The sequence below is a fragment of the Leptonychotes weddellii genome, chromosome 5 (assembly GCF_054177405.1).
Source record: "Leptonychotes weddellii isolate Sample4059 chromosome 5, ASM5417740v2, whole genome shotgun sequence".
Lineage (NCBI taxonomy): Eukaryota > Metazoa > Chordata > Mammalia > Carnivora > Phocidae > Leptonychotes > Leptonychotes weddellii.
This window is the reverse complement of record NC_138373.1, coordinates 120,960,381-120,987,924: the sequence shown is the minus strand read 5'-3', so window position 1 is coordinate 120,987,924 and position 27,544 is coordinate 120,960,381. Positions and strand designations below refer to the sequence as shown.

General features: G+C 35.8%; 1 protein-coding gene across 12 annotated transcripts in view; it reads left to right on the top strand.

The window, feature by feature from the left end:
* Positions 1-19,844, top strand: part of KCNC2 (potassium voltage-gated channel subfamily C member 2) — a 170,302-nt gene extending 150,458 nt beyond the window's left edge. For 2 of the 12 annotated variants that reach the window (XM_006728221.3, XM_031039197.2), the window contains exons 3-5: positions 9,393-10,320; positions 12,391-12,555; positions 17,681-19,670. In XM_006728221.3, coding sequence (XP_006728284.1) covers positions 9,393-10,320; positions 12,391-12,555; positions 17,681-17,817 — 1,230 coding nt within the window. In that variant the 3' untranslated portion in view covers positions 17,818-19,670. Of the gene's footprint in view, positions 1-9,392; positions 10,321-10,720; positions 10,825-12,390; positions 12,556-17,680; positions 19,671-19,735 lie in introns of those variants that run through there. The other 10 variants (XM_006728223.3, XM_031039213.2, XM_031039222.2 and 7 more) reach the window with 10 other exon arrangements.
* Positions 19,845-27,544: the final 7,700 nt, after the last annotated feature.

The window sequence follows — 27,544 nt, the reverse complement described above, 5'->3', positions numbered from 1 at the left end:
CAAAAAATTAATTACACTTTTATTTTATTTTATTTATTTTATTTTATTTTTAGAGAGAGAGCATGCATGCGAGCTTGAGGGGGAGAGGGTTAGGAAGAGGGAGAGAGAGAATCTTAAATAGGCTCCATGCCCAGTGCGGAGCCCAACAGGGAGCCCAATGTGGAGCTTGATCTCACAACCCTGAGATCATGACCTGAGCTGAAATAGAGTTAGATGCTTAACCGACTGAGCAACTCAAGTGCCCCCATATTTGATGACTTTTAAATTCAGTTACCTAACTTTGAACACCAGTAATTTGTTGTGATAATACTAACGTTATGTATAGGCCTCGCTTGCCTGGATCCTGAAAAATTACACTTGGGTGTGAATGGATAGGCCAAATAAAATTTTCAGGAAATCAGTCTGTGGCACAGAAAAAAATGTAGAGAGAATGATGTACATTTGTATTGGATAAGATAAAAACATGGTGGAAAATATTTATCAGGGATCATACAAGTTTCAGTGGCCAAAAATAATATTTGGGTACATTTCTTGATTTGAGAAATCTAAATCTTATATTGTTTTATTTCTACTTTATACCTATCTATATAATATATTCATATCTATATATAATCTATGCCTATGTATATCATACATATCTATCTATACATATAAACACATTTTACACATAGATTAAATATAAAACATAAAATGTGTTTTAAACACACATATGATTATCTACAGTTACCTTAGCTTAATCTTCTTCACCTTCTTCACTGATTTCTGCATTTAGTAATCATGTATGTGTGTGGTATCCCCATTGAGGAAAAATCTAATTCAATATCAAAAATAAAATAAAGTTTGTGAAACTGCTTTTAAACAGTAAAACTTGAATGAAGAGAAGTTGATTTTACCAGCCTCAAAAGAGGCTGAAGTAATTGTCAACTCTGCATGGAACCAGCAGACACCGGGCTCTAGTTGTCCCTACTTGGTTGGCACTTGAGGATAGTCTTACTAATGAAAGAGAGTATTTTCTTTCTCTAGAGACCACAGTTCTGTGAACAACACCACATTCTTGTTAATTACAGCAAAGCTAGTATATGAGACTTGAATACATACATAATTAAGAGCATTTGCTAAATTGAAGGTGCTGTAGAAAAGAAGAAAAATGGCAATCTGCCAATAAATAATTTCTATGGAGTAATAAAGTCAGCTTAACGGTCACTGAGAATGAAGATCCAAGTTTAATCCTCTCTTGGTTAGTATTTTCTTTGAATTTTGTTTTAAAATAAAACATAATACATGATTAAAAATTTTGTAAGAATTTTAAACTTTAAAGATATTTATAGACTCAGTTATAATTCTCCATTAGCAACACATTCGCAAGATGCCACTCTTACACTCACACATAACCACTGCTAAAGTGTAGTGTTGCTATTTATTTGCATGCATTAGTTGTACACAGAGAAAGAAATGGTATTAGACTCTGGATATTATGCCACAGCCATCTTTTTGTTTAATGTTTCATTGGATATCATTTCATATCAGGACATATTTATCTTCCTCATTCTTTGTAATGCTATATTATGGACATAACATTGACTCGTGGACATTTACTTTTTTTTTTTTTTTTTACAAATAATGCTTTAGTGAATGTCTTTCTACATATATCCTTGTACTTTTCTATACAAATTTTACCAGAGTAAATTTCTAAAAATGGAAATTTTTGATTGGGAGGCACTGTGGGCTCTGATTCTTCATTATTGGAAGTCCTTGTTCATGTCTTTATTTAATTATTTAAGAGAGAAACTCAGAATGGGCATAATAGGAGTGAAGCATTTGGAAAATCCATAATGTCCTTAAAATGCAAGCTAAAGGTAGATATACCTCATGTGGAATTGAAAACGCTGAAATTCCTTTGTGTATATATACATATATATATTAAACTAAATGTTACAATTCATTCCATCTTTATGATTATAGGGCAGGGTGGGCACACAAGGCAAATAAAGCAAACTCTTCGCCTATTTAACCAGATGCAGCATTTTAGCAGTTTTATGATAATATAGGTTGGCTTAATTGACTTGGGTTGAAAGCTGGTAACAGCAAACCTTTGCAATTTAGGATCTTCCTCCATAGTTGCTTCAAGGATCTTCATTCCTACACTACACTATGAACTCTTAAATGGTGTTTACTGCAACATTCTTCAGGCTTTCACAACTTAATCTGAAATCTGACACCTCTTCTTAAGGCAGACAACTGTCTGTTAAAGCTGTCTTCCTCTTGGCTAACCCAGTCCACTAGCATATTATATAAAAATAAAACTGTTATTATATAAAAACTATATTATATAAATATAGTAGTATATAAAAATAAAACTGTCCTCCCAAGCATTGATTAAAACTATTGTGCTGGGATCCCTTTTCAGAGCATTAGCTCCCTGAGAGAAAAGAGGGATCCTAACCAATTGCTTCCATGAATCATAACCCCAGTACAATGTACCTAATGCCCTTCGCAGGAAAACTCAAGAGGTCAGGCAACCCTGATCATCATCCAGACAAGTTTATCAGTATTTACATACAAAGAATATTTAAAGCTGATCTCAGACCAAGTATTGCAACCATAATCCAAAGAACTCATTTAGTTTTAGCACATGGAGTCCCTGCAAGATGCGAGAGCAAGTGAGAAATCATCTCAAAGCAAAGAGTGATGGTTCATCATCTTTTACAAGTGAGAGGAAATCAAGGAGGAAAGAAAACTCCTCCCTTCTAAATGTCTTATTAAATCAATGGCTATTTTCACAGTCTTAATTGACAAAATTCAGTGTCCTCAATTTCCTGATGTGAGGAGTCCATTTTCAAGGTGACTGTCAAGGTTAAGAAGAAATTTCAGGCTTTTCTTTGCCATGGCCCATGAATTCCAGTCCTTCAATGGGAATCTCTTTGAAGGATTGGAATTCATGGGCCATGGCAAAATCTATGTTTTAGGTAACTTGTCTTAAAAATGTTGATTTCTAACTATTAAATTATCTCATTGACTCTTATTTTCAAATAGAGGTAAGTTTAATTTTTTCTTCAGGTTTTTTCCCCCTTTAAGATATAGGTTGAGGTTTTTACTTGTGAAATAATAGGATGACTTTTATTTTTTATTATTTTTAATTTTTAATTAATTATTAGAGAGAGAGATAGTGCATGCATGTGCACGAGAGGCAAGGGGCAGAGGGAGAGGAAGAGAAAATCTTAAAAAGCTTCCACGCTCAGCACGGAGTCCCTCTGATCTCACGACCCTGAGATCATGACCTGAGCCAAAATCAAGAGTCAGATGCTTAACCAACTGAGCTATCCAGGCTCCCTCCCTCCCTTTTTTTTTTTTCTTTTTTGAGGTGACTTTTAAAGGACAGATTCTGTGTTGGAGCCAGTGGAATTTTTACATACCAAGTAAACATATTTCAAAAACGTGTTCTTTCACTAATTTCACAAGAACTGAGCACCTACTTCTTGCCATCACTGAAGCTCTGTCTTTGGCTCTAGGGATAGGTATTAAGTTCTTCTCTTTGAACAATTTTTAGACATGTGAAATCAGTAAGAAAAGTGTGTGAAAATTGCTACATCAGTGATCCTGGGCTACGCGAGCACAGAGGAAGGCCACTTAATCAGTCTGGTCCTCATTATGTTTGACCCTTTTGAGCTAGTTATAGATAGAGTTCAGTTATATCAGTTTTAATGCTAAGAGGAAAGAGAAAATGATGAAACAAAAATATGACCTGCTTTTCCTCTCTTTCTCTTAGCCTATTATATGTACTTGGAGATCTACTTAAATCTTTGCACTGAGGCAGATTGACATAATATCTTCTATGTAGAACTGCACTCTCAGGGCTTTCTTTCCATGGTTGCTAATTAGAAACAAAACAAAACTAAATTAAAACAGAGTATTGGGCACTCTAGCCAATCATGGACACTGGGCTTATGGAGAAAAAAATGGCTACTCATTGGATCCACAAGCCAATATTTTAGCAGGACATATATATCCCTTCTGAAACTGCCTGAGATGATACATCAGTTCTGTGAATTAAGTCAGCATGATAACACCTTCTAGAAAGCTTTCTAATATTTTAATTATTTCATTATTTCATTTAATGCCTGTAAGAGTTTCTGGTCTTATCACAGAGGAAGAGAAAGAGAGAGATGGCAATGTGCTTTTCTTCCCCAACTCCTTGATAAGACTCCATTAGCAGAATTAATGGAAGCTACTAATGGCAATGTGTGGACCTATAGACCAGTTCAATTTGCTTCTGCTGTAAATTTGGCTTTTTTGCCTCAATATGCATATTTTATTGTTTCATTTCTGTCATTTCCTTTTTCTCAAATCATTTAGATTTCCACTAGAATGTGGTCTACCTTATTATTTTGTTAATGTATTTATTCTTTCATCCTTCTATCCATCCTTCCAGCCAGCCATACTAAATACTAACCACTGCGCCAAAAGCAGGAGGTACAAAAATGAATATGACATCATTCCAGTCCTTAAACGATTCCCAGCTCAATGAAGGAGACAAACAAATAAAACCTTCTTTTTTCCCCATTTCTTTCCTTTTTAATTTCTTTTCCTTAATATTATTCAACCTAACCTATTTACCCAGTTCAGCTTAACTTACTGAGTCAGAAAAAAAGAAGACATTTTCTATATCCAAGTCTTTTAGAATTAAGTTCAACTGAAGTGTACAAATTCCTTGATAATGGAGTCCAAGTGTTGCCTCTGGATGAGTCTAGGTCTTCAAGGCTTCTGGGGTCACTTTTTCATCTGATACTCAAACTAAGTTCCTAATAAACTGAGCTCCTAATCTTCATTCCATTGGGAAATCAGTCTCTCCTGATGTCTCCAAATATTTTCACAAGGGCTATATTTCTCCTGATTTCCTTTTACTCTCCTATGTTTTTGAGCTTCACTGTGTATCTTGCCTCCATGGTTGATCGCTCCGCTCTTTTTGTCCTCCCATGGCCCAATACCTTCATCACTCAAAGCACCATCAATGCCAGGCTCTTGTACAACCACCTTTTACTGAAGGCATAACAGAGAAAGCATCATCTTAAAATTTGATACACTCCATCCGTATCCCAAAGTTCCTTTGCTGCACCTGAACAGGGATTTCTCACTTGCTTACCCCTCCCACTATGGGCCTTTCCTCCTCCTTAGAGACCTTTCCCATTTCTTTCTCTCCAGATTTCAACTTTCTTCCAACTTCCCCACTTTTAAGCTGACAGAAGACAACTTCCAATTTCCTACCACGTTATTATGAAGACTATTTTGGTTCTCTGTTACAGCCCTCTCATTCTAAACCATACCTAGTAGTGATTTTAGACTTTATTAATAAAAAAAAATGGCCTATCTAGCTTGTTTTTTAAAGTAAAACACTCATGTACTTCTGAGATGAGTATCTCTCTCCCAGAATGACAGTTTGTTTCTTTTTTTATACTCTTTTTATTTTCCTATTATACTATTATCACACTCTGGCAGATTTACGAAGTCCGTAAAAGCTAAATATATATGGAACTATAAAAATTACAATGAAGAATAATACAAATACAAAACCATGATGTGGCTCTTTAAATAATGCTAATAAAAATATTGATAAATTCAAGTTCCAAGTGACTTGTAAAAACAGACAACTTTTGATTTTCAAAGTTTTGTGTCTTAGAATTGTGTATATAGAGAGGCTGAGTTGCTTTGTTTACTCACCAATACTTGTGTAGAAGCCAGAATTATGTCACCACACACAAAGACACACATACACTCACGCACACAGGCACAAACGTCCTATAATATAAGAGGTAGTGAACTATTTTTATTAAGGTTTAGGAAGATTCTACAAATGCTTGTAATTTAGAAACTTCTCCAATTCATTTAATAATGAGTTATCAACCTTGTATTATCAAGTTGAAAACACAGTGAAACAGTGTTTTTCAAACTTTAGTATGTATAGGAATCACCATGAATGCTTGTTAAATGCAAATTCCTTCTCCCCAAACAAAAGAATCTGTGTCTGATATCTGGTGTGGACAGTGAGGAATTCACATTTGTGTAAGCTCTCCAGGTATGTTCTAATAAATATGACCAAACTCCTTTTCTAGGTATATGGGTGGGCAAAATGGGCAGTTTAACAAGATGATTCATGTTACTTAAATTCCAACCACCAAGTGTGGTGGTACCTTCTGACTCTCTTGACCTTTTTCTGACAACATAATAACTCATTTAATGAACATAAACGTCAGGTTCTAGTAGTTCTCATTGAGATACTAGTGATATATTTTTAAAGTATACTAAAATATATATAATAATGATTTCTAGTGTTTACATAGTGCTTTATATTAAAAACCACGTTAACATATATCTTTTCTTTTTACTGCATTCCAAACAATGGGGCTGATACAATAATTTAAGACAAGTGAATTCTATCGCTCTCCCAATAGGCCAACAAGTCTAAAGGAGTACCATCAGCAACCAAACTGCTCTAAAGTCACCTTACAGCCTCATTTTAAAACCCAGGTAATATTTCTGGTTTATTTATAGCTCTTCAGAAAAAGAGGTTAACTTCGAAAAAGTCAGGGTCTCTGTGCTAGGTTGGGCTTTAATCATGACAATTCGTGCAGAAGAGGCAGATTTGGAAGGACCTGCTTCTCCTCTGGTGTTTCAGTAAAGGCATCACTTGAGAAAGTGAGATGGAAAAAGTCCAGACTTTTTGTTAAAACTTCCTACTGTGCTATAGACCAGTCTCCCCTTTCCATCGGGTCAACCTTCATTTATCCCTCAAATATCAGTCTGCAGTTATTTTGTCAGAGGTTTCTATGACACCTCAGTCTTAAAATAAAGCCCCCCTTTTTTTGATCCTTTCTATCCTTCATTGCATTTATCACAATTGTAATTATATAATTTTTGTGTGGTTAATTATTTAATGCCTGCGTCCCTAATAGATTGTGAATTACTCAAACACAGGCACAGTGTTTTGTTAACTACGGTTACATTAACGCCCTCATCCTGTGGCCTGGCATAGAGAAGCACCTAATTCGTACTTGCTGAATGAATAAATGAAGAGTAGGAAAATGTACGATCGGAAAAGATCCCAGTGTTTTGTGTTGACAAGCATCAAAGTACACTCGAAAATTGTCTTTGTTGTATGAGAGGTAGGCTGGGAAGCTAGAACAGATTCTGGAAGAGCAATGCTGGGAAGTCCCAATCAATTCACTACATGAATGTGGGTGGACAGAGTTTGAGACTGCAAAGTTAGCTGAAAAAATGCTGACTGAAGAACACTAGAAGCATAAAATAAAATTGCAGCTTACTTTAACTGCCTAGTATTCTGTACCTGCCTCATAGATAGAATGTGTGCACTAAAACTTTTGACACTCAGTCTGAAATGCTGGAGACTAGAGTGTGGGGAGTCGCTTGGTGGGGGAGTCAATATATATACACCAGCAGGGCTCTAAAGACAAAAAAAGATTTCAGGGGGAATCAGAAACAAAGGTGACTCTCAAATCTATAGATAAAATTGTGATCAGATTAAGAAGTAATGCATGAATCAAGGATAATTGATTCTTCCTCTGAAAGATATCATCTTTTAAAGTATCTAAAAGGTCTTAGCGATCCTGTTACGACAAGTAGTTCATTTTAACAGAACCATATATTTATTTGTACAAAGAGAAAGCTGAGTGAGAACATGTTAACATCTTGCATTATGTCTGGGAAAGATATTAGTGAAACCATAATGTCAAAACCAAAGGAAATGGGAAGATATGCATGGGGAAATAAGTCAAAGCCATAAAAATGGCATGCTGTATAATACTATATGAACAATGTACTCACTGCTACATTGCATAGGAACAACTTCAGAATTTGAGGTGGTTCTTTAAGGCAGATAATCACCATCCTAAGATTTTTTTCATCCTTTTGTATGTCGCTTACATTGAAACTCTACCAGGAAAAAATGAGGTAGTTTTCAATCTCTTCTTGAAACTTAGATCTTTTCAATGGCTTGGTGAGGAATAGGTATTAGGGGACAGGTTTGAGATTTGGATACACCCTATTATTTCTGAAAAGGGCTATCCTGCACCTGACTGATGACCTCTTGCTCCTAAATGATTACTTAATTTGGATATTCAAGAGGCAATCTCTTGGCGCTCATTACGCATGCTAAATCTGAGAGCATTAGCAGAGAGCACTAGGAATCTGCTGGCTTCTTTGGAAGCCTCTGGTACTGTCTGCAACAGTACCATTCACTCAAACTGGGTGTTAAGTTTTCAGATCTTGAATATTAAGAAGTATGCGACCCCAAGATAAATAAATTTTTCAAAATATTTGTGTTCAACATGCAAGAGTTTGGTAGTTAACAAAACAATTGGGGGCAAAACTTGTCAGGTTAGTGTCTTAGTTCTATCACTTTGTGTCTTATGACTTGGAAAAGTAGCTTAATTTCTGTGTGAATATTGCAGAACTATAAAATATGGTAGTCATAGTGCTGTTATGAGTATTGATATGAGTTAATTATGTAATTTGCTTTTATGAGTGTCTGGCACTAGTAAGAACTATGTAAGTGAGAGCTTTTATTATTATTCTGTGTTAGTAGATGTGTGTATTCACATATTATTGACTGAAGAAATGAAATAAAAACTTGAATAAAAAAGAAACCCTACAGTTTTATAGCATTTTCCTCTAACACTTGGAGTTCTTTTTCAGGTGAGAAAGAAAACTGTCTTTTAATTTGTTCCTTAATTCTGTTTCTCTGTCTTCAGTCTTGTTGCCTACTCTTCATCTCTAGATGGTTCTTTTGGACAAGTCTCCACCTTAAGTTGATACAATTTAACTGTAACATAACTCAAAAAAAATTTTTTTTTCATGTTCATACCTCATAACAACTTGAACATTTTATTTATGGTTAAAAATGCATGTGGCTTCCAAATTTTCATCAGTGTGGACTGCACCTTATATTTATAGATGTAAAACATGATCTAATACATGAAGATTTGTAGGATCAGAAACAATATCTGGAGCCACTGTGTACATTTATTATTTTTTTTCAGTCTATTGCCCTTTAACATTGTTTTGGATTGATTGTTATGCTCTCTTAACAGGTATATTTTCTTATTCAAAAGAGTCAAGAAATTATTTTCCAACATAAAGCAAAAGGTTTTACCTATAGAAGCAGAAAACAGAACTTGAAACACATTACATGTGCAACTCTAATTAATGATACCTACGCATCTCTTCTTTCACTTGAGTGACATCCCAAGCAAAATTTCCAAATATGCTTTTATTTTTTTTCATCTGCAGGGATCGATGCTCTTAGATTTGGATCAAAGTATACTATAGTTCAGATCACTCTCTCTTTGTTTCTTTTTTTATTTCTTCTTTTCCCCCTACAGTTTATTGCTTTTGCTTCTTTATTCTTCATCCTGGTTTCAATCACAACCTTTTGCCTGGAAACACATGAAGCTTTCAATATTGTTAAAAACAAGACAGAACCAGTCATCAATGGCACAAGTGTTGTTCTGCAATATGAAATCGAAACGGATCCTGCCTTGACGTATGTAGAAGGAGTGTGTGTGGTGTGGTTTACTTTTGAATTTTTAGTCCGTATCATTTTTTCCCCTAATAAACTTGAATTCATCAAAAATCTCTTGAATATCATTGACTTTGTGGCCATCCTACCCTTCTACTTAGAGGTGGGACTCAGTGGGCTGTCATCCAAAGCTGCTAAAGATGTACTTGGCTTCCTCAGGGTGGTAAGATTTGTGAGGATCCTGAGAATCTTCAAGCTCACCCGCCATTTTGTAGGTCTGAGGGTGCTTGGACACACTCTTCGAGCTAGTACTAATGAATTTTTGCTGCTGATAATCTTCCTGGCTCTAGGAGTTTTGATATTTGCTACCATGATCTACTATGCCGAGAGAGTAGGAGCTCAACCTAACGACCCTTCAGCTAGTGAGCACACGCAGTTTAAAAACATTCCAATTGGCTTCTGGTGGGCTGTAGTGACCATGACTACCTTGGGCTATGGGGATATGTACCCCCAAACATGGTCAGGGATGCTGGTGGGAGCCCTGTGTGCTCTGGCTGGAGTGCTCACAATAGCCATGCCAGTGCCTGTCATTGTCAACAACTTTGGAATGTACTACTCCTTGGCAATGGCGAAGCAGAAACTTCCAAGAAAAAGAAAGAAGCACATCCCTCCTGCCCCTCAGGCAAGCTCACCTACTTTTTGCAAGACAGAATTAAATATGGCCTGCAACAGCACACAGGGTGACACGTGTCTGGGCAAAGACAATCGGCTTCTGGAACATAACAGATCAGGTAAGGCACAATTTCAAATGCATGCCACTAAACACTTTATAGACCAGTATGTCCCTCAGGTAGAAGGCAACCATTTTCATCGTCTGCAAATGTTCCTGAGTTTTCAGTTCTACCCCTTCACAGTACATGTGTTTGTGTCAGGCTTGTAGACAGCTAGACTGTAGCTTTTCTCAGTAAGATTCCAAGTAGAAGCCTGCATAGCTGGTCTATAGAGTTTTCCTGCTTTAGTGGGAATGCCCTTTGCTGATGGTGCCAATATTTTCTTTTGCCTGTTTGTTGCTTTTGTGCCAATGTTTCTTTGTTCCCCTGCACGATGTGATGGTATGATACTGACCATTTTCCATCTTTCATTCTCGAAATGTTGATTTCCTTATCATTTGGCTTGGTGTGTTTGTCTCAGTTTTATCTCTGCCACATGGGTCCATGCATCTCAACCTATTTCACAAGAAGCAGTTACTTAAAAAGAATGGATGCTTATATTTCAATAGCCTGAACACCAAAAAGGTGATATGGAAGATAGCCTTTTTGATAATAAAAGTCATCCCTAGCAATTTTCTAGAGGATTGATTAAATTTTCATTATTAACTTAGGATATTCAGTATAATACCTTTAGATTGGGTAAGATGCTATGTAATATAATAAATTCACCATTTTCCTGGAGGCAGATGATCTGCTTTGTCTTATCAATGGCAAAGTTGAACTTCCCTGTGGATTTCCTTTTTTACACACCATGCATTGGGCTCTGTTCCCCTCCCAAACTGAATTTTGGGTGATCTACTGCTGAATCCCTATCCCTCTCCATTGCCATAGTTAATCTGGAGGACACTGACTGTAAATTAATGTTCGTTTTGCCACAATGATAGTCAGTAATGTGCTCTCTACTCTATTGTGTCTGGTACAGATGAAATATTTTATAGATTGAACGATTTAATTACCTTTCAGCCCACTCTGAAAATTTAAGGTATGTGCATTCCCTATAACGTAGATATATTTAATCTTTTTCTTGTAGAAAAATGATTTATGATAGTCCCATGTGAATACTTTCACATGATTTTGAAATAACACCAATTACACAAAACAAGCAAACAAACAAACAAAAGAGGCAGGTAACATTTTCATAGGTTCCTTCATTAGCTTCCAGAAGTTTATACAAAGAAAATGGGAAAAAAATGTGGCTGGAACTAAACTGCTTTTTAAAGATTTTATTCATAAAGATCCCTATGCTTACTTAGTACATTGTTCTGCAAATTCTGTCAATATATCTGAAAACTATAAGGCAAAGAATGTCTTTATGAAAGGTGGAGTTTAGTTGGTGTTGCTAGTCTCATCGGGCTGTTCTCAGAGTACCTGTGCATAGTCCTTATGAAGGGCATGAGAAACAGGACACACTCTCAGCCTGGGTAAATAAATATTATTATAACAAGCTAGCATCTAGGCCAATAGGATGCAGACGTCTTTGGCAAGCATATAGAAGTAAACAGTTGTTTCAAGGGCACATTTGGAGAAGTTAATCTTATTCCACTGTTATGCTCAAAAATACTTTTCACTTCAGAATGGAGACCCTGGACACAAAGTGAGTTTTGGGATTATTTTTATTAAGATTTTTTTGGAAAGTTGCTTTCTGCAAATATTATAAGCATGTGTCTTAAAGAACTCCAAAACCAAATACGTACCTAGGAGTTTTTCCTTAAATAGGTTCCACTTTTAAAGATTCTTATTCACAATAACTAGATAGCATGCCAAAAATCGTAAGATATTAATGTGTGTGCTACGTCATTATCACACTTATTTTGAGTTTATATTAGTTTTGTGAAAGTCCATTTCCTATTAGGTAGAATCCAAAATGCAATTAAAACTTCCCAAAGAACATTTCTCTCCTTTTCAACACATTTCCATTTTGCTCCATGTAAATTTTTGTAATGAGTGATGAAAACCCTTTTTCTTACCATGATGTGATTATTGTGTTTTGTATATCGAGTGACTGTACTATGGACATTCCGTGTAAACTCTTTGTACTGTCTCATTTCCTCATCCATCACTGTCTGTCAATGGGCATGGTGCTGTGACCAGTGTTATCAGGTGACGACAGTACAGGAAGTGAGCCGCCATTATCACCCCCAGAAAGGCTCCCCATCAGACGCTCTAGTACCAGAGACAAAAACAGAAGAGGGGAAACATGTTTCCTACTGACGACAGGTGATTACACGTGTGCTTCTGATGGAGGGATCAGGAAAGGTAGGCATGCATTTAATCAGCTCCTAACAGGTGACTTAGAAATTAAGTGCTACAAATATACGGAGTGATATAAATGCTTTTTCGTCATTTTCTAGGAAAGCCTGCACGCAATGTTCTCTTGCATTCCTCATCACCTCTTTTCTCATTATAAACATTAAAGTGCATATCATAACAGCCTGCTTGATTGTCCTATCTGAAAGGCATTTCACCCTTATTTCTTTCTTTATAGTTTTGGTTTCCATTAGTCTATGGGAAGAATTGTAATGGGGTATTTAAAAATTAAGTCACTCAGCTAATTTCTTTAATATAATGTACTCAACAGTCCTTAAAAGTTATCTTTTTAACTACAGGTAATAAAACTCACTAATTGATTCTATGCATATATTTGATAAGTAATTGATAAAACAATAAGGCTTTTTTTTTTCCCCCAAAGAAAAGTTTTAAACACACTGTAATTAAGTCTCTTATCCAGTATTTATGCAGTTTTTGCCATGAATTATCTGAATGTCAGAAGACCAAAAGGTCCAACATCCCTGGCCATATAGAATAGTATACTCCATAACTTGAAAGGCTACTTATGTACTTATAAATTGTGCTACAGAATTTCTTTTTGAGGCAATAATAATACTTTTACGTTTATTACTGTTTTCAACCCACACTCAACTGTGCCTGGCACACAGAAGACAATAAATGTTTGTTGAATGAATAAATTTTGTTGGGTAGGCATACTGGTTAAGAAATATAACAGAATATTGAATCTCCACTCCATCATGTCCTTCCAATTTTCTAGATGATGCCACCGTCTGTGACTGTTCCCTAGATACTATTTTTTGTTTTTGTTTTACGTAAACTTGACAGATCTCAGGACAATTGGACCCTTTTTTCCCTCCTTTAGGAACTTTGTGACGTCTATTACCCACCCTTGTCCAAGGGCTGATATGCTCTTTGATTACCTCCTACTTTGATAATTCCGGTTGCTTTATTGCCATGGTTCTCTTTCTCTGCTTATTGACCAAATAGAGAAAGAACTATAATAATTTCTTATCCAATGGACTGAATTTTAATGAAAAGCCACTCCGAAACTTTCATGTTAGTGCAACTGCATTAAAAACACTGCACTCTTTTTTGCTATTCGTTGTAGTTTCTCCCTATTGAATACTTTAACATTTTAAGCCTTAAATATTTATTTTGTGATGTCTTCTCTCTTTGAAATGTCTCATTACCCATATTGTACTTCTCTTTCATTGCTTCTGAACACTTTGTATTGTCCTTTCTGTCTCCATGCCTTTGAGTCTCAAAAGAGAAGACAGACTCTTCTTTTCTTTCTTCAGTATGTAATATTTTACATACTTCTTCATTTCAATTACTTCTGTTCCTCAGCATCTATTATTTGCACAAAATGTATTTCAGTGATCTGAATAGATTTCTTTGGTTGTTTGCTATTTTACATTTAAATATTAAGTGCTAGAACAATTTTTAAAATATTTTATGAAGATAGTTAATGTCCTATCATAGTACTTAAACAAAATATATATACATACATAAATAATGATTATAATATGTAACTAATAATTTCTTGTATAGAACATTATATTTTAAGTACATTACATATCTTTACTCACTATACGTATATATGTATTTATATGTAATACGTGGTTACATTCACATACATTTTTGAGCATCACTTAATAAATTATCACATGCAATATTTATACTAACGCTGCATGTTTAAGAACTTAGCTAAAATTTTTTCCTTCCACTCTTAAACAATACTTTGGATTTTAAACTGTCAAAGATGATCACATAAGAAAAAATACTTTGTAAATTATAAAGCACTATGTAAATATAGAATTTTTCTGTAAAAAGGCAAAGTTTCATGAGCAAAGCAATTAATAAGATATTTAGTTTCTATAGAGAAGTTATACATGAAATCTTATTTCACAAATGCAAAATTCTGTTTGTCAATGAACATATCTTTGAAAATTCATCTATGGGCTTTTAATCTTTGTCATTTCTCACCCTAATCAAATTTCTTTTTCATTCTTGCTTAATTACTTTACACCTTGTGTTTTTTCTCCCAGGCCTTGTAGCATTTTTGGTTAATTTCACTTAATTTTCTTAGTGTGTTGTCTTGTTATGTTTATCAGGAACCCATTCATTTCTTCTCTTGTTCCTTTTTATGTAGATTATAGATTTCTCCTATTCTTAGTCAGACATATTTCCTATATGATACCTTTTTTATCTTTCAAGTTGGTCTCTCTACTGATTTGATTTTTAGAGTTCTGAAAATTCTCCCCTATATAGATGAAAAGAAATTACCAGATTCCTACTGAATTCTTTTTCTATCAACAAATATGAATATAGTTGGGCATACAGTAATAAAATTTATGGATTCCGCATGAGAGTGAACTCCCAATACTTGGAACCTATGTTTTTATTTATGCAGTAGTTTTTAGGAAATCATCTTTCATACACAAAAACATACCCACTGATAGTGCATGGATAAGCAGTTTCAGTATTGCCCCAAATAAGCACATGCTCTGTGCGCCATGTATTTGGATGTCGATTCCAACTAGGTTCAATATTGTTTATTCTCATAAATTATATTTTTAACCATTCCACTCAATAAAAGTTTGCTTAAGCAAAAACCTTATCAAATTTCCTATCACAAATGAACCTGCAGAATAAAAAAAATACATTCTTTAAAAGAATAACTTATAATTTTACTAATTAAATACTTGTTATTAAATTAGAAGGGAAGTCTTTTCAAATGAACACTGAAATTATAATTATTAAAAATAAAAGGACTTATAAACAGAATGGGTAATATTTATGTTGAAGACTGTAATTCAGAAAAATAATTGAACATTTAGAATGGCAACCAGGATTTACATATAACTAGTGTAATTAATAGAAAACTGTCAAGAAAACTTTTACCTTTTGGAGGTCCTGTTGGGAGCTTGGAGGTTGTGGGAGGCAAAATGTAAATTTTTATAAGGATGAATGATTTATAGGTGTTAACAACCTCTCTGGTTCATGCATATTCACCAGTTTACTTTTAATCAAACCAAATCAATCTTTATAGTGTAGTTTGCATCTTTAGATTACATGGTCAACTAGGATAAATCTTCCTATAATTCCCCAAGTTATATTTCCAATCACTTTAGAGAAGAGCAGTAACAACTAGCTCTCCAGGCACACGGAGGTCCCTATGTAAGGATAAATTATCTGCAATTCTTTTTTAATTATTTAAGACATCATCTTATTTTTTTTTTAAGATTTTATTTATATATTTGACAGAGAGAGACACAGAGAGAGAGGGAACACAAGCAGGGGGAGTGGGAGAGGGAGAAGCAGGCTTCCCACTGAGCAGGGAGCCCGATGTGGGGCTCGATCCCAGGACCCTGGGATCATGACCTGAGCCAAAGGCAGACACTTAACGACTGAGCCACCCAGGTGCCCCTAAGACATCATCTTATTAAGTATTCCATCATCCACTGGAATAGGATGAAACATATATCACCTCCTGCGTTTATTTATCTCCGAATGCTAACAAAACATATTGGCGGAAAATTCTCTCGTTAGCAGAAATTATGTCCTAGAGAACCTTACTATGGTTAATGGATGGCATAAATTTCCATCTACAAAAATCTCAGAGAGGACATCAAGCATGCTGAAAGTTTATGTGTGTGTGGGGAGGGATGTTCCTATTCAGTGCAGCTTCACCCCACAGTAGACCAGTTACTGCAACCCACGTCCATCCTGGTCTCTGGGCCCTGATAAATCAAATAGTCACTAATTCGCTTAATTTCTCCTTTTCTAGTGAAAGGAGGAGAGAGAGTATTAGCTTCTTCCCCAGAAGTCCATGAAAATAGAGAATTAGAAAAAGAAGTTGTTGAGAGGAACATGGGGAAGCACAAAAGGCCCATTTTTCTTTCTCAGATAGTCATCATGCACACTGAGCGCCGCTAGGAGCCAAAGGAATGTGCCCTAAGTCTAAGGGATAACAAAGTTCACTGAAATTGGATGTCCTTGCTCAGCTTTAACTGCCCAACAGAGAATTTCATTTCCTGGTTCTACAACACTTTTTTTCAGTGGGCCTGTCAGAACATTTATTTCCTGGCTACTTTCTCAGTCAATGGTTGTCCTGCTCTTAAGACAGTTCACTTCTAACTTTGCAGTGTGCCATCCACCCCACTTAACCACCTCTCATCTTTTCTAATAAATAGTACTACAGTATATGAGTCCTTCCAAAGGTGACCTTGATGAGGATGTTGCTTGAGTGGCTAAGGAAAACCACTGGGTTAAAGCTTGTGAGATGGATCTTTTATTCTGTAAATCCATGACTATCACACACGAATGATTAGAATGCGAGATGATAGAAAGAAAAAGTGAATCAAGATCAAATAGTTCTCAATTCCTGTCAGTGGAGAGCCAACTGAAAACATCAGATAACCAAGTTCAGACTCTAATTCACTGAATTATGACTCAACTTATATTTCATTTCATTTCTTTTTTTTTTCTTTCCTTTTTTTTTTTAATCCCAGGAACTAGAAATGGGCATTCATTCCACATTGCCTAGATAATGGCATCCAATGCCATTATTTGAGAATCATCCTTTTAATACTGTAAAGCTGGCAGATTAAATATGCTTGAGAAAAAAAGTCATCCACTTAAAGTTAATCCTGCTTATTAGCTTAGTAAATAACAAAAAATGAAAAGAAAAAACAGCCCACTTGTTTTTTTTTTCAGAAGCATATTCTGAAATGTAAAAATATTAGCCAAATTTATATCTTACTTAAGTTGCTTTGCCTAATTCTTAAAAGATTTCTAGTATTTATGCCAAAATGACATCAATGCAAAATATAATTTGGGAAAGAATAAATTTTGAAATAGTACAACTGTAATTTGTGATAGCTGGTTTAATCTTCTGGGAATGACAGCGCTAGTGAGCTTTATTATTTTTTTAAGTTACAAATGGTCTCAATATTGAATTCTTTGTAAAAAAAAAAAAGATTCTTCCTTGAAATCAAAATAGCACTTTCGATTATCCTGCATGGTATTGTTTGTCTATGTTTATTTTCTGGTTGAATTCAACTGATGTCTGTGCATTTTTTCATAAAAGGATATGAAAAATCCCGAAGCTTAAACAACATAGCGGGCTTGGCAGGCAATGCTCTGAGGCTCTCTCCAGTAACATCACCCTACAACTCTCCTTGTCCTCTGAGGCGCTCTCGATCTCCCATCCCATCTATTTTGTAAACCAAACTGCATCAGTCGGCTAAATTGTATGAATTCAAGTACTGTCTACCCCATAATGGAGATAATTAAATGTAGACTTACTCCAGGCTCCATTAAATACAGTTTAAATCCTGCATGATACTACTATTTGAAGTCAGAAATGCCACTTGGGTGGCTAACAAATCTTATCCTGGCTTTAAAGATGACCTAAAGTAGTGCTACTTCTCCATGTTAATCGCCCTGGTCTCCTTTCGCAATAAAATGACAGATAGTGTCAGCTATTGGCCAGGACACTAATACATAAACATATCTTCAGGGAGATACATTTAGAACAGTGTGCTTCCTAATGCCAGTCACTTCATTGGACCTTCATTTCTCGTGACTCTTAACCATTTTGAAGATGTTTGGGATCCTCTCTTGATTGCACACGACATGACTCTGGTCAGCTCATTTGCATGGACCATCTTGTCTCTATCACCTGAAAGCAATGTCACAGAGTCCGGGGACTGTGGATGGCTCAGGATATGTGTACTTGCATCGAACCATCCTGCTGATATGAAAGCGCTGGTCAACTGTTCTGCACGTGGAATTGTGGGGCAGGGAGGGCGAGTGTCTCCTTGGCATTTTTTTTTCCTTATTCTTTGAAAGAAATATTTGTCTTAACTAGTTTAATTTCTTGATTGATTTGCTTTTCTTCAAAAATGCTGTATTGGAGTTCTGAATGTCTCTGGTTGTTTGCACACAGATAACTGCAAAGAGGTTGTCATTACTGGTTACACGCAAGCTGAGGCCAGAGCTCTTACTTAATGGCTTGGGGAAGGCACAAAACATGAGAGAAAGGTAACTGCCGGCCAGGCTTGCATTGTTTAGCCACGAATTGCTGCTTGGTACTAGAGTCATATATATATACATACATATATATATATTTTTTAATCCCAGGATTTGTCATCATTTTCAGAGGCAAAGTGCCAAATATCACCCAAAGCTCTCATGTCACTTTTTTTTTACCCCCTTCCTTTATTCTTATTTATTGATTTTTGTGCAAACATCAAAGATTATCATGGTTCACAGGAGGCTTTTTTTGACCAGCCTTAAATTTCTGACTCACAGGATTGATCAGATTTTCAGGCAGTGTTTAACCAGGTGCTTTGTCCTGTATGTTTTTCTGTCTGTCTGTCTCAGCTCCCTGTCTTAAATGTATATGCCATCTGTCTTCATGTAGCACAGAAATGCCTTGATAAGATGCTCATGATTTCAGTCCTGGGTCCTCTCCCCTGTCCTGGCCTTCTCCGCTCTTTGGAACAGCCTCTCTGCTTTGTGTACAAATGAATGACGCCCTGTAGACTACCTAAGCTAATCAGTACTGTGAACCTTTTTTGATAAGCAGGATTTAAGCAGTAGTGTCACCATCACATTGGTTGCTTGCTGCACTGTCAGTTTCTACTACCTAGCAACCAGCATTCATCACTACACTCCAGCAAAACCACGAGGGAGTTTTGTTCAGTCCAAGTGGAGGAAATTCTGTTCACAACATCCCTGTGAATGCACTTGCGATAGTGTGTCTGGTGTATTGGGCGCGTGAGGGAAGAAAAATGCCATAATATAAACTGAGGGATAAACAATATTTCTAAGGCATTCAGGATCCTTGAGACTGTTGATTAATCCTTAATTCTCATGTTTTTTTTTTTTTTTGTTAGGAAGACAAATGTCATTTTTATTATTGGCCACATAACACCTCTTACTCTCTATCCCTAAGTCCTAAAGCATGAACCGCATGTCAGAGATCTTGTACAGCAACGGATTTACCCAGACGTACACATCTGATATTTAGAGATTCAGTGATCCTTTTAATAAGACCACACTTAGGAAGTTATAATGACGTATGGCGTTGTGGTAAAGGAATTAATATACTGTCTGGTGCTGCTGTTATTGACTACAGTGTTGTACAGAATCTGTCATGGATTTCTGACTGCTGAAAAAGGGACAATGGGATTTAGCCACACCAAGGACTGTACCGGAAACAGACTTCTGCTGCTGAATGTGCCCTGATGCGACCAGGTAGCACTTGGAAGAGGTCCCTGCGTTTTTGCGAGGCATTTAAAGCTAGAAAAGAACTGTGGCTGGAACTCATTTGGTGCTCCCCATATGAGTGGTCTGCTGTGGACTGGCCAGTAGCTGTGAAACAATTGTGAACACCCACACGTGGGCATGGGTCGACAGCATCAGCCATCTCACATCCAAGGACGCCAAGTCCATGACCAATATCTCTGAAGCTTCAAGTAAGGCCCGTACCTCTGTGAATTGCCCCTCTGGGGCCTGCAGTAGATCGTGCTGTGAATCATACAAGGCAGTGATATTGGTGTAGTATAGACGTGTCCTAATCTCCCTTCTTTCTCCTTTGTTGTTTGAATCCATGAATATTGACTGTATCTTTTTTTTTTTTGTAAACCACTTATGTTATCAGCTTGTCTTTGTTGTGAAATTTTAGTGCCTATTTATCAAAACTAACCTGTTTTTTGTCACATGTATGTTTAGTTCTGGAAAATCATTATGACTTTAAGAAAAAACTCACCAACATTATTCATGGGTTTAAGTCCTTTGTCATCGTTACCTCAATTATAAATATTACAGAAAATAAAATTCTGGCGATGAGAGTATTTTTTTATTAAATGATCAAGGAGTAATGTCAGTATATAGTAGAGTATTAATCAAATTATATCCTAAAATGTCTATTTTGCATAAAAGAGATATTCTTCAATCAATTACTTTTTTGTGAGTTTTGTGGCAAACGAAACTTGTACTTGTCTTTAAAATTGTTGTAGCCGAAACTGTGTAAGAGTTCTTCATCTTGCTTAATCAGTATTTCCAGAATCGATTAGTTCCCCTGGGATTCTGAATATAACATATAACCTAATTATGAACCTCTGTATCGTGGACCTTTTGTGAACGTTCCAAGGTGCATGCACAACCTTGGCGATAACAGATGGATATGTAACTAACTGAAATTAAGAGAATAAAAGGCAAATAAGCTGGGGATAACCTTGACTCCTATCTGATTAAATTATTCATATTCTTTTCTTGGCTCTTCTCTTTGTTTTGGAATTTTCAACAGGCTGTACTATTTTTATGTTTCATGGTACCAAACCAGCCAGTCACACATAATACAAAGAATTTGGGATAAAAGGATTTATACACATACAGAAGTCTCACTTTCATTCAAGTCTTGGGCATGTAGCCAGTGTTTTCCTCTTCTAAGTGCTTTGCCTGCCTAAATTTCTCTTATAATTCTGAGATGGAAAATTATTAATTATGTTGCTCTCCAATATTTATATGGTACTTTATGACTGATACTGAATTTTCACTCATACTTTCCAACTTAATCATCACAGCAGTTCTGGAAGTAAATGTGTCTTATTTTCATTTTATTGATGGTGAAGCTAAGGATCAGAGAAGCAGAACTGTTTACTTATATTTTTGCCACAGATATTCTTCTCTGGCATAATTTCTTATGGTTTTAATATTTACCGAGCCTCTTGTAAATGCCTTATCTTCTAAAGATGGCTTCGGTCTCAATATTGGGTAATGGACCTCTGTTTTGGCAGCACACCACACATAGCTAACATTCCATTATATTGTGCGGTTATGTGTAAATTTACCCTGTAAAATCTATGAAACTATCAGGATTAGGGGAAGGGTAAAATGAAAAAGAGAAATCAGGTTGGCAAATCCAACACTTTCTTATTATGCACCAATAGAATCTTTCCTACACCTAAAAATGCTCAGTGCTGATTATTAAGAATCTATTAAGAAACTGAGTTCATAAAAGGGAATACGTCTAGATATAATTACTGATAAAATGTTTTTAACGATGTAAACGATGTCAGAATGTAAGATTTACTGTAAAGAGGAAAAATGCACAAGAAGGGGGAAAGAATGCATTTTAATAGATGATAATTACCATCAAATTTTGATTAAAAAAATCAAGATTAAATAGTCATGAATTAAAAGTGAAGATACTCATTTCATCTTTGAAATAAATCACAAAACAGACTAATGGAATAGCAATAGTGAACTTATCTTGGAAAGAGACAATGAATATGTTAAAAGGCTATATTACAAAGCAGGGCCTCTGGAGGATTTATAGCATGCTTGAAGACATTTAGAGCTAAATGAATCTATTAAAATATTGAAATCCCTGGCAGTTTATGATGATTAAAATATGCAGCTTAAAATTTTACCTTACTGACAAAAATTGTCTCCCTTCCAGTTTCCCCTGACAAAATTCAATTAATTGTTTAAATTCTTGAACATTATTAAACTATAGATATATATTAATTTTCTCTAACATGGATTCAGTATCATTAATATTGATCCTAAATTTAATAATTTCCTGTTCTCCCCTAAACTGTTTCAAAAATATATTTTTCATTATTGTCTAAAAATTAAATAATTGTATTGAATAAGTATTACTTGATGTTTTTCTTTAATTATCATACTGTCATTCAAAGTGATGGACCACTGAATGTGCGTTTTTAAAAAGATTTATTTATTTAAGAGAAAGAAAGTGCGTGTGCATGAAAGCAGGGGAGGAGGGGCAGCAGGAGAGGGAGAGAGAGAACCTCTAGCAGACTCCCCGCTGAGCACAGAGCAGGATATGGGGCTCCTGGTGGGGTTCCACCCACAACGGCCAGACCATGACCCAAGGAGAAATCAAGAGTCAGACTCTTAACTGACTGAGCCACCCAGGCGCCCCTGAATATGCATTTTGAACAGCAAGATCTTCAAAGACTATGGCGACCTCATCTAGAATCCCGCATAAACTAATTTTATAAAAAAATAGATTATGTTTTAGAGCAGTTTTAGGTTCACAGCAAAATTGAGCAGAGAGCAGAGAGAGTTCCCATTTTCCCCTTGACCCCACACACCCACAACCTCCCCTTCTGTCTATGTCCCACACCATAGTCCTATATTCGCTACAATCTGTGAACCTATGAAGACACATCATTATCACCCAAAGTCCTTAGTTTACATAAGGATTCACTCTTGGTGTTACACGTTCTATAGATTTGTTAAACGTGTAATGACATGTATCCACAACTGTAGTACCATAAAGAGTAGTTTCACTGCCCTAAAAATCCTCTGTGCCCATCCCATCTTTCCCCTTAACCCTTGGCACTCACTGATCTTTTACTGTCTCCATAGTTTTGCTTTGCCAGAATGTCATGTAGTTGGGATCATACTATATGTAGTCTTTTCAGATTGACTTGTTTCACTTAGTAATATGCATTTAATGTTTCTCCTTGCCTTTTTGTGGCCTGGTAGCTCATTTCTTTTTAGTGCTGAAGAATATTCCATTTTTTGAATGTATCCCAGTTTATCCAGTCACCTACTGAAAGACATCTTGGTGGCTTCCAAGTTTTGACAATCATAAATAAAGCTGCTATAAACATCTGTGTGAGGATTTTGTGTATATAGAAGTTTGTGATTCATTGGCTAAACACCAAGAGCACAATTACTGAGTCATATGGTAAGAGTATGGTAGCTTACACTCATTTTTTCATTTGGACCTCTTACATCGTCAGCAAAACTACAGTTCTAATCCATCTTTTCAGTGCCAATCATGTGCACCACATGGATTACTTACAAATGTGCTGTTCATTTCCAGATATAAACATATTGGTTGATTATTCACCAGCAGATTCTTTCTCTCTAAAAATACAATTTTGGGGGGAGAGGGGGGCGCCCGGGTGGCTTATCGGTTAAGCCTCTGCCTTCTGCTCAGGTCATGATCCCAGGGTCCTGGGATCCAGCCCAGCTTCGGGCTCCCTGCTTAGCGGAGAGCCTGATTCTCCCTCTCCTCCCTCCCTCCCTCCCTCCCTCCCTGCTCATGCTCTCTCTTGCTATTTCACTCTCTCTCACAAATAAATAAATGCAATCTTTAAAAATACAACTTTTAAATAAAATACAGGAAAAGTTTCTATAAAATAAAAAAAAGAAAAAAGTTAACTATAATTCCATAATTTTCTACTCCACAAACTAGTTTCATTTTGTCGATTTGCCTTTTTTCCTTTTTTTATCCTCATTTTATAATTTTACCATACTGTGGGAGTGTGTGTATATATGTGTGTATTTAACCTGTCATTTCAGTCATGCTTCAGTTTGGCCTTTTACCTCTCTTGCCTCAGTTCATTCTTCCTCATGGATGGTGTTCTAACTCTGCGCATGCTCAGGGAAGAACCCCAGGGCCCCACGATGAACACAACATCACCTCTGTCATTGAAGAACTCCCATCTAGTGTTTTGGTCCCTTTCTGGCTCTGCATCAGAAAAACTGTTGGTGCCCTTTATTTTTTTATTTTTTAAGATTTTTTTTTTAATCATTTGAGACACAGATAGAAGAGAGAGAGCATGAGCAGGGGCGGGGTGAGTGGGGAGAGGGAAAGGGAGAGGGAGAAGCAGGCTTCCCGCTGAGCCAGGAGCCCGATGACATGGGGCTCCATCCCAGGACCCTGAGATCATGACCTGAGCTGAAGGCAGACGCTTAAGGACCGAGCCACCCAGGCGCCCCTGGTGGTGCCCTCTAAAACTACACATGGCTGTGCTCAGCTTGAAATTATTTCTGGGGATGAGGCCTGGACATATATGTTATTTTTAAAAAGTAAAGTCTTATGCGTATGTATTATTAACAAATAAAACAAAACAAAGAACAAACGCCCCACAGGTGTTTCTTCTAACATGGTCTAATGTAAGATAGATATTTGAAATTACTATAATAGAACAGTATTTTTCCTAAACGTTTTGCACATAGGTATATTCTTTTAGCAATTAAAATGTGAAAAGGATGCATAATATCCCATTAGGTTAATGTTCTATATATATTCATTCCCCTCAGCTATTCATGATTTCTATTTCTTTTTCCTATTTTCTATTATAAATCAAGAAGCAGTGACCATTTTGTGTATGTGCATTTTTATTTTATTTTTTGACAGGAAAGGCTTTTCTCAAAAATTTTTCTCAAAATGGAATTATTGGCCTAAAGAGTGTGAAAAATTTTATGATCATACTCTAAAAACTGCTTTCCCATAGTCATATAATGTTACATTTCATCAGCAACAAATGAAACTGACATTATCAGGACAATTTTCTTAGTGGCATTACAATTTGAAAAAATTTTCTTTTGCTTAGAGTAATTTTATGTATATGATTAAATTAGCATGAGTTGAACCATTATAGATTTTATAAATATCATGTCTCTACTTACCTTCCAGTTTAGCTAGTCATTTACTAGCAGGCCAGCCAAGTATCTTTATTAGGAAATTCTTTTTTTTTTTTTTTTCATTTTGTAACCAGATTTCAAATTTGGAATAAAATTTGATGTATTACTGTTTGTAAAATAGTGCATATATATTGTAAACCCACAGAACTTACGTCTTCATATTTCAATATATTTCTCATAGTAAAACAAATGAGATAAGGATATTCCATGTAATTCAAAGTCAAGTAACTTTTTTAGGGGGAAATAAATTTTCCTATAAGCCAGGAAGAGTTGTCACAGCAAAATGATTTAAAATACTTTGGAATTAAGTGAAATTTTCACATTTTTATTAAAAGTCAATAGTGACATGAAATGGCTAAAAATAACCACCATATGAAAAGGATTCTTAATTTAATTTGAATGTGGCAGTTCCTGAAACCTTTCTTTAACCAATGGTCTCAGGGTTACATAACTAAAAGGTTATATAAAACCAATTCTTTCTTAATGGCCCAAAGAAGCTATATTAAGATGTGCTTAATTTGCTGATCAAAACCAAACCAAACCAAACCTGTAACTTCAATGCAAAAGATTCAGCATGAAGTCTGTAGCTAAGGAATTACTGTATATGTATATGTATTTTCCTCGAGAGCTCACATTTGTCAGTAACGGTTTCTCTGGAAACAAGGGCGCTAGTTTAAATGCTCTACATGATCTTCCTTCTTGTTGAAGTCACTCTTCCTTCTCACTTTGGGTGCTGGCAAGAAGCTTAAAAAAAATTATAGGAATTCTGGGAAGGATGCTGGTAGAAATTTCCAGAATCTAAGATAGTAACGATTAAAAAACACACTGATACACACAGCTGGATGTACAAAGAGAAAGAAAAGGCATAAGATGAAGTAGCAAATACTGAATATGGCCTGAAGCCAAGGTCATTTCGTGTGAAATAAGCAAAAAGACAAGTCAAAGATACAGAAATAATTCTGTAATTCTGCTTTACAAACCATGTTGGAATAAGTTCGTCACAAAAGAGCCTGACGTTCTTTTCAACGAGACCTTGAAAGGTTTGCATTGCATAACAAGGAGTTAGAAGAGACCCAATTTTCACATTCCCTAGCAAAGAATGAAGTTAGCAACTTTCTCTTAGATGCCCTGTTTTTATTTTCTTCTTTTAGTTTTGCCAAAAACAAATTCTTCCTTTACATTAATATTAAGGTTAAATGCTTTCAGAATCAACTAATGACTTTAAAAATATAAAATATTACTGGCTTTATTTTGTTTTATTTATATAATACATATTTGTACAGGCTTTTGGTCTGATTTATTGCAGGGGCAAAATATAATGACAAAATACCACTGAGAACATACTGCTTTTTAATGTGCAACCTCTTAATGATACAAATGAGATTCCCAGGGCAAATATCATTAAAGGGTTTATTTTCCAAAATTAAAGTTGTTAAGGTTTAGATTGATCTACTTATATTTTTGGAATAGATAATTCTATGCAGAAAAAAGATTACATTAAGTATCAAAATATTAAGGTGGAAGAAGACAGTTTGCCTTTTAGTAACAGCTTTTCTTGGTCCCGAATGTCCATGTATTGACATGTGGTTTATTGGACACACAGAATTAATACTTACAAGCATTCTCTGACATATGTGGTCCACTAGAGGGCCAGAGGCAGAAATTTCTGTTGCCTCACACCATCAAAAAATCCTTTACATAACCGTGCCTCGTTAAATATGAGATTGTTTCTCATGTTAAATATCAGGTTACATATTACCTAAAAAGCACTGAATTACCAACTGGTAGTTATGACCAAGATGTCTTAATATTCTCCTCAGCTTGACTAAACTTTAGACTTATTTTTTCTTGACTGAGGCCCCTGACCTCCCTTTTCTTAAAGCATTTACTTTAGAAAACTTGATGTTGTAAGTTCTTTCTCTGTCGCTTGAAAATATAAATTTTCTTCCAGCTCTTGCCAGTTATGACCCAAGTATGTCTTGTCTCAAGTGCTTGGGAGCCATTCCTTTAAAAGATAATAATTATGAAAGTGCCCCTATCCACCAGTGTCTGTGGGGAAGATAGGAGCTTAACTTCATAAATACCAGTTAGCGAGCACAGATGGCCCAACCCCACTGACCAACCTCTCCCCAAACGTCCTCCAGTATTTTTCCTCTCACTCACTCCAGTGCTTAAAACTCTCCTGCTTTTGTTTTAAGAGTTGAATTCAATCTCTCTTCCTTATTGCAATAGTCCTGAGTCCTATTTCAACAATCTTCATCTTCCTTGCCTGTTTAACTGGCATGACATAATTTGTTTTTGACAGTTCCTTGGTACATATTACATGTTGTGAATCACAATAAAACAACTTTGAGGACTTACAGGAAATAGGTAGGGGTGGGGAGAAATTCCAACGACTCTGCAACTTACTTTAATTCTGAAATAGATCTTTAGAAGATTTTCATAATATTATAAATATTATTTAAAAATGATT